The sequence below is a fragment of the Platalea leucorodia genome (assembly GCF_965183815.1).
Source record: "Platalea leucorodia genome assembly, chromosome: 5".
Taxonomy (NCBI): Eukaryota; Metazoa; Chordata; class Aves; order Pelecaniformes; family Threskiornithidae; genus Platalea; species Platalea leucorodia.
In genome coordinates, this window is record NC_138827.1 from 58,630,531 (window position 1) to 58,641,372 (window position 10,842).

The following is a 10,842-nucleotide window of genomic DNA, read 5'->3' on the forward strand; positions in this document are numbered from 1 at the left end:
TAGTAGTAATAGTAATAATAACAACAATAATATTATTATAATAATACAATAATAATATACAAAGCAACTGATACATGATAAAATTGCTCACTGCCCACCGACTGATGCCCAGCTCATCCCTGTGCAGCAACTGCTGCCCCCTGTCCAGCTCCCCCAGTTTATATACTGAGCACGACATCATATGGCATGGAATAGCCCTTTGGCCAGTCTGGGTCAGCTGTCCTGGCTGTGCCCCCTCCCAGCTTCTCGCTGGCAGGGCAGGTGAAGCTGAAAATTCCTTGACTCATGTAAACACTACTTAGCAACAACTAAAACATCAGTGTGCTATCAACATTATTCTCATCCTAAATCCAAAACACAGAACTATACCAGCTACTAAGAAAAAATTTACTCTATCCCTGCTGAAACCAGGACAGACGCTTAGTTTTGCATGAGAACACCTGGAAGAAAATACATTTCCTTTAATTCTCTTAAAGTAGAGGCTGCCACCATACTCCTGTTCCTCACCAGGATTTAACCCTCCTTGCTAAAGCAACATACAAAAGAATAACAAAGTTTAAAGACGAGCCCTCTGCCACAGAACAGCTGAAGTTGGAAAGGATGCCTCAAGTTCAACCTAGTTTAACCCCCTGCTCCTGCAGGGTCAGCTAGAGCAGGCTGCCCAGGATCACATCTAAAGAAATCCTAAAGGAATTTCTGACAAATGTTACCCTTGTCTTAGCTAGACAAAACCCAGCATTTTACAGTTAACATTATTGTTGCCATTCACACCAGGAATGAATTAAGATATCTGCCAGGAACATAGCGAGCTGCCACTTCAGTCTTCAACCTCAATCTCCAACAACTACAGTCAACTATTCAATGCAGAATTGGTTTTGATAGATATGGAGAGTATTTGATATTCTTCTACCTAAACAGTAGGAAGAGAATAATTTAAACACTGGTTAACTACAGCAGAAATCCAAAAGACAAAAAAGAAAAAAAAAAAGCCCCAACTACCTAACTGGTCGAGTCTGAAATTCTGCTTTGATTGGAAAGAAAGTTGATGACCTAGCACTCCCAGTTCTCCTGGTTGTGCATCGTCTGTTTCCTCAGAGCGATAAAGATAACAACACAGTAGATTTAGTCCTTTTTTAATAAGTCCTTAAGTACATCCCCATTACTCCTCAGTTGGAAGCCACAAATATCAAAATAAGACTGGATGTCCTTATGTCTTTTGTGGATTCTCACTGCTCACAGGACTCTTTTCATTAGAAGCAGCTAAAGATAAAAAAGCTAAGGATGCTCTCAGCTAAGACAAGACACCTTGCCCGTCCTCCCATGTTCCAGAAGGAAGAAATAAAAAGGAGGGGGAAGGGGGGGCAGAATAACACTGATAAAAAATTAATATGATGGGGGAGTAGGAATCAGAGTGAAAGGGAAGGTGCGTTACAGATGAAAACCATGGTCAATCGTATTATTGCACTGCTATGACAGAACTTTCCAGCATGGTTGCTGCTAATCTTTAAGTCCAACCCAACAAGAACATCTAAAACAGCTTCTCATTACCTTCCAAAATAGAGGGAAGAAAAAAAAAAAAAATTCTGCTCTGATCATCCAGCACATCAGATGTGGTAAGAAAAAGAAAATGGGTTATTTTTTTTTTCTCTCGCAATGTAGAAGGGCATATAGGACTTCGAACTCTTCACACCATCTATGTTAACTGCCATCTCTCTTAAATCCCTAGTTTATGAATTAATTTGACTGAGGACGTCACAAGGTTTGGATAATAAACTCAACTATAGTGCATTCCCACAGGTAAACGAGAAATGACAGTCTGCCCCTTTTTTGAGGAATAGGTTTTTCATTTGAAAAAAAATTTAAGGGCGGCATGTGTAAAAAAAAAAGATAGTAGTAAAAATGCGTAAAATTGGTTTCCACTCTAGTAATCCAACAAACATAGCTACAAGAGTCTCAGTTGTCACTGTTACAATTATACTTATGTGATGGGATAACACTGAAACATTGGGAATGGTCCCAATTATGACTTTAACTCAGTTTAGAAAAACACCTCCTGCACATTCTAGACAGGACAGCTCAATCTCAACAGCCACTGTCAGTAACAGACCCAACTGCACCTTCGTAGACCTGCACAAGCTTTACAAAGTCATGTGGCTGATGCACAGAATGGAGGAGGACAAAAATGTACCGGAAAAACAGCTGCCGTCATCTCAGTGCCAGTAGCCTGGCTCAACAGAAGTCCTTCTACTTAGCCTAGTAGCAATGCTTCTCTCCTCCACCCCTCCTTTCTTCTCTCACTGTACCAGCAAACTGGTTCATAGTCAGGGCAAGATTCAATGCTTGAACAGTCTTCAAAACGTGCTGTGGCTGAAAGGAGCACAATGGATGGAAGCATCCCACAGACCAGGCGTCTACCTACCAGCCACCTAGCTGGACTGTCTTTATCTCAACAGACATGTGGCCTTCAAATGAACTTCAGTCCTATCCTGAAGCAGAGTAGAAAGATTCTGAACCCACTTTCGGAAAGAAAATGTCATTCTTGACCATACCAAGTAAAGATGCTATTTCCTTTTTACAGTTTAATAGCAACAGTATACTTAAAGTTGTCATAACCAGTAAGGAAAAAAAAAAATCTTCATTCCAACCATCACCTTATTAGACAAGTTAATTTGTCTACCAATTTGTCTACCTTTACTTGGAAAAGAAGGGGGCTTTAAAAGCAATCTAGTTTTCAGCTGCTGCTGTTACAGAAGAAAATTTAGTTGCGACCAGAACACAGCTTCAGAAAGCTAAAGTCATATGGCACCTGTTCTTTAGTGACCTGGACTAGCTGACCAGTCAGAGCAATGGGACGAGACAGAGCAATGACAACCCACCAGGCAGCTACTTCACAGCCAGCCTGTCAATCGCTGCAGGTGACTTTCCATCCCCTGATGACATCAGGGAAACTGAAAGGCTGGGACAGCAACTCCATCCAGCAGTATCCTGGTTTCAGCTGGGATAGAGTTAATTTTCTTCCTAGTAGCTGGTATAGTGCTGTGTTTTGGATTTAGGGTGAGTATAATGTTGATAACACACTGATGTTTTGGTTCTTGCTGAGCAGAGTTTACACTAGTTAAGGACTTTTCAGCTTCTCGTGCTCTGCCAGGTGCATAAGAAGCTGGGAGGGAGCATAGCTAGGACAGCTGACCCAGACTGGCCAAAGGGCTATTCCATACCATATGACATCATGCTCAGTATATAAGCTGGGGGAAGAAGAAGGAAGGGGGGGACACTGGGCATGATGGCGTTTGTCTTCCCAAGTAACTGTTACGCATGATGGAGCCCTGCTTTCCTGAGGATGGCTGAACACCTGCCTGCCCATGGGAAGTGGTGAAGGAATTCCTTGCTTTGCTTGTGCGCATGGCTTTTGCTTTGCCTATTAAACTGTCTTTATCTCAAGCCATGAGTTTTCTCCCTTTTACTCTTCTGATTCTCTCCCCCATCCCACCGGGGGGGAGTGAGCAAGCGGCTGTGTGGTGCATAGTTGCTGGCTGGGGTTAAAGCACAACAAGCAGTAAGACCTCTTGCCCATGGAGCCCCAAAGCTTCACCAGCTTTTCACAGCAGGCAAGAAATCTGCTTGGACATAAACAAAAAGAAGGTTTTGGAGCAAAGGCCTGCCACCATGAAGGCAGCAGCTTTAATCTCCTAGAAGATATCCTCGAAGATGGCTGTAACCAGAATTCCATCTACATTCACTGTGTCCATTTCAAATAGCAGCAAATCAAATCCTCCACCTGTTAACAGGCTATGAAAAGCTTATTTCCTTATTATTTCCTTAAATAAATTAATGTCTCCCTAATAATAATCCCATAATACATGCATTAAACAACATAAACCTAAGAATGACATGAGTTGAGAATGTGCTTAGAGAGCCACCCAAACACTGGACTCCCACAAGGTCAAGCCATTGTAACTAGATTCTCTGCATATTTCAGGAAGGTAGTGTTAGCTACATGATTGTGTAGTTTTACAATCAAAACCTGCCAAAGCAAAACCAGTTTAAATACAGGCACATTTTGATGAAAGGATTCAAATATGCTTGTACCCATATAAGGCACATTTGAGTTGGCTACCACTTGTTGGCTTATATACAACATAGCATTAATGCAGCTAATATTCATGAAGACTACAACAGTACCTGACTTCCAGACAGGGCTGGCAGAAAGAGCTAGCCTTGTTCCATTAATTGATGGTCACCAACAATGCGCCCTTAAAGCCCTCCTTCAGATACCTTACATGACCAGAATTAAAGGATCCCTTGTGTACGGTAACCATGAAGCTTGCAAAGGCAACCACTCCTTGACACAAGACTGTTTTATAACAAATAAATAAAAAACAAACAAACAAACAAGCAAGCAAACAAACAGAAACCTGCTTCCCTTCAAACACTGCATGACTATTTCAGTCACAAACCAGACCTAAGCATACTAGCTAGCCTGAAGAACGTCAGCCAATCACTTCCCTGTAGCCTCTTCGACAGAAGCCATCAAGAAGAGCATTTCCCAACTGGCAATCAGTTGGGTAACGGAATAGATTTGGACTAGAACAAAATATCTTCAGCCTCTTTACAGCAGGCAATCTCTGTTAAGAGTTTCAGCTCAGTTTCAAAATAAGCCTGCCCTACAAGTTCCTACAAACAGAAAAACCAAATCCATATATTTAACGTTTAAAGCTGACCAGAAATTCAGACAAAAAAGGAAAAGCATTTTCACAATCACACGCTGGTCAAACAGCCACCTGAAAGTCTGTAAACCCACATTTTTCTTTCCTCAACTTTTACGTAACATTTACTGAATGCAAATCATACATTATGCATCCAAATGGCCCAGTCTCACCAGGACCCCACAGGAATAAGTACAAAAAATTTCCAAGACAAGAATCAAGCGTAGTCATATGCTCTTATAAGTCCCTGAACTGCTAGCTGAGGGGACTACCACCATGAACAACTCTAGAAGACAAAGCCATAAAAGCTAACACCAGTGGGATGGTCCTCATTCCTACAGGGACACACAATATGGTTTTATCTTTAAGTAACTCTACTCCTACGTATATTGCCCTTGGATTAGAAATAAACAAGTGAGGCATCTTCCTGCACAGATGACCTGGAAGAAGCAAAAAATGACGCAGTTCCACATCCCCTAGGCTTAGGAGAGTAGAAGTGAAGCTGCTCAAACAGTGGAAGAGCAGTGCCTAGCGCTCTTCAGAAAGAGGTTTTTAAATGTCAAGATTTATTTCTGCCAGATGACGAGTCTCAAGCTTTTCCCTCTTAGCCAAAACATACATCTTGTTGACCTTAACGCTCTCTACAATTACCTGAAAGGAGGTTGTAGCAAGGCCGGGGTCAGTCTCTTCTCCCTAGTAACAAGCAATAGGATGAGAGGAAGCAGCCTCAAGCTGCGCCAGGGGAAGTTTAGGTTGGATATTAGGAAAAAATTCTTCACCGAAAGGGTAGTCGGGCACTGGAACAGGCTGCCCAGGGAAGTGGTTGAGTCCCTGGAGGTATTTAAAAGACGTGTAGATGTGGTGCTTGAGGACATGGTTTAGTGGTGGACTTGGCAGTGCTAGGTTAACGGTTGGACTTGGTGATCTTAAAGGTCTTTTCCAACCTAAACAATCCTATGATTCCATGATAAGCCAGCCAGTTATAGCTATATGCCATGGAAAAAACTGTAGCAGAAAAACTGGGAAAGCTCTGAAAAGGAAAAGAATAAAAATGAGGAGCCGTTTGCACAAGAAAACAGTTGTTTTGAGGCACAGCTTTCAAAGAAAATGTGGTTTTCATGAATGCACAAATTATACAAGTAACATTTGTGTCTAAATGAGACCTGCTCTAAGACCATACCTTAACAAAAAGCAATGTACAAGTACATTTAGATAAATAAAAATATAGACAAATATATGGTGCACTGTCACAAAACAGGTACAGGCTTTAAAAAAAGCACATTGATGTTTTTCCTACAGAATCTCCACTACAGATTAGATTTTTTTTTTTTTTTAAAAAATGGGGGTTTATAACCTTAGCTCTCTTTCAGAGCACGGAAGAAAAGAACATTTTATAGCAACTAATAAAAAACTAAAGTACTGGACTTTCACAGCATCACTTTCATGCTTTTACGGAAGATCTTGCCAGGCTGATTAGGAAACTCTGCATCTTTCCATTACATCAGAAAGTTGCAGCATCTTACAGTCTTAAGGTAAGAAAGCTTAGTCTACAGATCAATGAGCTACAATTCAGCTTAGCTGCCAATCATCATCTCAAAACTGCCCTTATGTCCCAAAAAGGTTGTGGCAGATCTCTTAGTTTTCACTAAAAGATTCACTATTTTTTTTCAGCAAGAAAAAAATTACAGTGTTGATATAACAAAGCAACATAGCAGCATTGTTCTAGGGTGGATTTTTTTTTACCCCCATTATTTTTCTAGTATGTGAAGAACACAAACCATTGTCAATAAACAGGTTAGGATCTTGTAAAAGTGGAAGGATCCATCACACTGCATGTGACCAGAATTGTAGCAAGGGTTGGAGATTCCTCCCATCCAAAACTCTAAGCTGAGCACCCGGGGGTGTTGGCTGACAGCCACCTGAACATGAGCCAGCAGTGTTCTCAGGTGGCCAAGAGGGCCAATGGCATCCTGGCTTGCATTAGGAATAGTGTGGCCAGCAGGACCAGGGAGGTGATAGTGCCCCTGTACTCGGCATTGGTGAGGCCGCACCTCGAGTACTGTGTTCAGTTTTGGGCCCCTCACTACAAGAAGGACATTGAGGTGCTGGAGCATGTCCAAAGAAGGGCAACAAAGCTGGTGCAGGGTCTAGAGCACAAGTCTTATGAGGAGCGGCTGAGGGAGCTGGGGTTGTTTAGCCTGGAGAAGAGGAGGCTGAGGGGAGACCTTATTGCTCTCTACAACTCCCTGAAAGGAGGTTGTAGCGAGGCCGGGGTCAGTCTCTTCTCCCTAGTAACAAGCGATAGGATGAGAGGAAGCAGCCTCAAGCTGCGCCAGGGGAAGTTTAGGTTGGATATTAGGACAAACTTCTTCACTGAAAGGGTGATCAAGCATTGGAACAGGCTGCCCAGGGAAGTGGTTGAGTCTCCATCCCTGGAGGTATTTAGGTTAACGGTTATTATATTTATATATTCACACAAATAATATTATTATAACAGAGATTATTATAGGTTAACGGTTGGACTCGATGATCTTAAGGGTGTTTTCCAACCTTAATGATTCTATGATTCGATGTTATTCCTGCCCCAGCATAGCATACGTGACATTTCAATTAGCAAAGTACACATACAAAGTAGAACAGAATTTGCTCTCAAGTTTCTTCTTTTCTTTTCCTCCTTTCACACTTGCTCTCAGATTATGCTAACATCCTTCCAAGTGTGACCTTCTCCAATTTATACCATATTCAGCATAAGAAATCCCCCATTAAATCTCCCCACAGTCTGTCTGTTTTCACACACACAAAAGCCTTTGTTAAGGCAAAGGTCAGCTACAACATCCATACACAAAGTGCAGAAGAGCACTGGACATACAGCAAAAAGGCTGCTGAAAACTCGAGGAAGTCAGCAGCAGCAGTCTTCCACTATGGGCTGGAATCTGCTCAGATATAAAGAGGGAAACAACTGACAATCTCTACAAGTATCAATTTACTTCTTTGAGAAGCAGACTACTATACAAAATTTGTACTCACTTTACACAGGTTAAAATGCAAGTATCTAATCCTAGATCACCATTCCTTTCTCTCCAAGTAAGCAAGTTCTGAATATTAATGACAGAGGGCTCCATTAAAAGCAGCATATACAAACTTCAGAACATGAGCATGTAACATGTTACTAGATGTTGAAGAACTCCTGCCTGCACTTTCAAGTCATTTAGGCAAGGCAGAAATGGAATCACACCTTAGATCAAATATCACACCTAAGATCATGAACTAAGTCTTCAGAGTGGTCAAGAAGTTTGAGCTAACATTATGACTCTATCCAATCACTTAATTAATCCAGCAGCTATACAGCAATACACATTTCAGTATCAGACACACTGCACGAAGGCAGTTTACAATCACTTTAGGTGTTTCACAGATTTAACATACTGCAGACCCATATATAAAAAAAGATTCCAGCGGTTAAACAAACACACAGTCAGGACCTATACAAGAGGAGCCAACTCCAGGATATCCTGGCTAATCAGCAAGTACCAGCGGGCACACATGCAAGAACTGCTGTACTAAGAGTGGCTGCAGTGTGAGAGCACACAGGTACCAGCTGCATGCTACTGCAGCTCACAAGTCACAGGATCTCCTCTTGCACAAGCAACAGTACATGTCAGGTACTGCTTCCTACTGCTCTGGCAGACATGCAGCAGCATGTTGAACTTGAACAAAGTTACTAATCCTATACTTTTCCCCTGCCTCCTGCACCAGAGGTTCCACACTGGAGGTGAGGACAGCCGATCTATGAATCATTTCCTAAACCACGACATATGTCAGCCAGCATATGAAGGTGAACTAACCCCAGTTTTATGCCCACCTGAACGTACTGATCTGAAAACTGCAACATCTGAGGAGCAGACTGAATGCTCCTACTGCAGGACTGTGGCACAGTTTTTTTGCTCTTCCAGTCCAAGGTGCAGCTTGACAACATAGCTAGGGAAAATGCAATGACTAACTGCTCCCAGAAAATGCTGCCTCGGTCTCCTCCGCCCCTTGCATGCTCTCCTGCAGCAGGTGTCTAGACCTGCCTGTCTGCAGGGTGGGCCACACCAGGGAACCAATATGCAAAAAAAAACCCCCAGTCCTACCAAGAAAACAAATATAATTCCCACGGGGATCACAAAATGACTGTTACCACCAAACACAAGCCTAGAAGTGGAAGGAAAGGATCTATACCTTTTGGGGGCAGCAAACCAACAGGTGAGCTTAAGTATATTGTCAAAGGGAACCTTAGCCTGGCAGTGCATCTTTGCCACCTCTGACCAAGAGCTTGTTAACTAGAGAAGTGGAGGGAATGTCACCATATTCTGCCTTGAAACTTGATATACAGGAAAGCATAAAAACGTCGGGAATTATAGAGAGAACCGAAGCAAGAGGTTTAAGATTTTAGCTATAATTAGGAATAGATATTAAAAAAACCCCAAAGTGGTATTTTCAGAGTATCCAGCTGCATGCTAACTGACCATTTCGGTGCCAGTTCAGACTGAACGGAGAAACATCTTATGGCCATCTCAAAACGCCTGTGAAAGAGCCTCTACCACCGCTTCCACGCAGGCGCCGAGGACGCGGGGCGGCTGCAGCCGCCTTCCCCCGCGGCCGTTCATCAGCCGCCGGGTGAACCCCACCTCTGCCTGCGGCAGGGGTCCTGGGGAGAAGGGCGCAGGCCCTCACAGCCTCCCGCCCGGCTGCCTGCTAAACGCGCCCGCCCGGCCATCCCGGCTCCCCTCCGAGGGCTAGCGGCGGGAGAGGAGCCCCGGTGGCAGCCGGGGGACGAGGCTCCCGCCGCCGCCCCGGCCCCTCAGCGGGACCAGGCCCCCGCCCCGGGCGGACAGCGGAAACGACCCGTGCGCTTCCTGCCGCAGCGCCGGCCGGGCCGAGCCCCCCCACGCGGCCGCAGTCCCCGGCCTCGGCCGCCCTCGCCCTCACCCTCCGACAGCTCCAGCTCCAGCTCCGCCAGGCTCTCGCGCACCTCGGGCGGCAGCGGCACCGCCTCCAGGGAGCAGCCCGCGCGCTCCGCCGCCATGGTGCGGGCGAGGAGCGAGCGGGCCCCGCCAGAGCCGCCGCCCAGCGCTGCCGCAGATGGGGCCGGGGCGGGCGGGGTAGAGGCGGCCCCGGGACGGGACGGGACGGGACGGGACGGGACGGGAGGAGGCGCCGCGCCGGCCCTGCCGCCCCGCGCAGCCGCTGCCGCAGCCAGGGACGCGTGCCGCGCGCAAGGGGTGGGGCGGGGCGTTCCCAGGCCACCTCGCGCGAGCCGCTCCAGGGCGGGGAGGGGGCGCGCGGGCCCCCTGGCGGCGGGAAGCGGCTGCCAGCGGCTCCGCCAGCGCGAGGCGCCGCCGCTGAGGGGAGCGCCCCCCCGGCCCCGCCCGCCCGCCAGGCCTTGCCGCGGGGAGCCTCAGCGGGTAGCGCCAGGCCCCCAGCGAGAGCTCCCCTAGGAGCGTGCGCCCTCCGGTGGTGAGGGCAGGGAGCCCCGGACCTGTGGAAGGCGCCGGCCGCCGGCGTAGTCCCGCGGCTGAGGAAGGGCCTGAGTACGACGCACCCTCTCCCTCATCCAGCTGTTGTCTTTCCCCTTCCCTACCTGACCTACTTGCTAGTGTTATGTCCCCTTCTGAAAATACCGAAAGTGCACTTTCTCTCCCTCCCCTCTTCTTCCTCCCAGCAGAAAACGTGACCGGGCCCGAGGCCCCAGGGCCCAATCCTTCTCACAGCGTTTCCCAGGAGCAGGCGCAGAGATTTTCACGGAGCGGAATTACACTGTACCTGGAAATGTGAGAGCCTGGATGTAAAGTGGTGCTTGGGCCTGCATAAAGCAAAAAAAAAAAAAAAAAAGTCTTTTCTAAAGACAAGCATCTTTTCTAAATGTAAAGACAAGCATCTTTGAAGGGCACTACAGAAATAGAGAGCCTGCGTTGATGCGATGGCTCATCCCAGTTTAACCACAGGTTCCAGGGTGAACATGTCCAAAAAGCAGATTCTTTGCCCGGTGTGCAATAGGCCAATAATCACACACTCAGGAGAGACATGGCCTATTTATTTATCTCACGTCTGCACAGAGATGGGTGCTAGGTGGTAACTCCAGAAAGCTTGCACA

At 46.1% G+C, this 10,842-nt stretch overlaps 1 protein-coding gene across 2 annotated transcripts in view; it reads right to left on the reverse strand.

Moving 5' to 3' along the window:
* The window catches only part of DIP2A (disco interacting protein 2 homolog A), a 136,662-nt gene extending 126,867 nt beyond the window's left edge, over positions 1-9,795 (reverse strand). For both annotated transcript variants that reach the window (XM_082311659.1, XM_082311658.1), the window contains exon 1: positions 9,678-9,795. In XM_082311659.1, coding sequence (XP_082167785.1) covers positions 9,678-9,774 — 97 coding nt within the window. In that variant the 5' untranslated portion in view covers positions 9,775-9,795. The remainder of the gene's footprint in view (positions 1-9,677) is intronic.
* Positions 9,796-10,842: the final 1,047 nt, after the last annotated feature.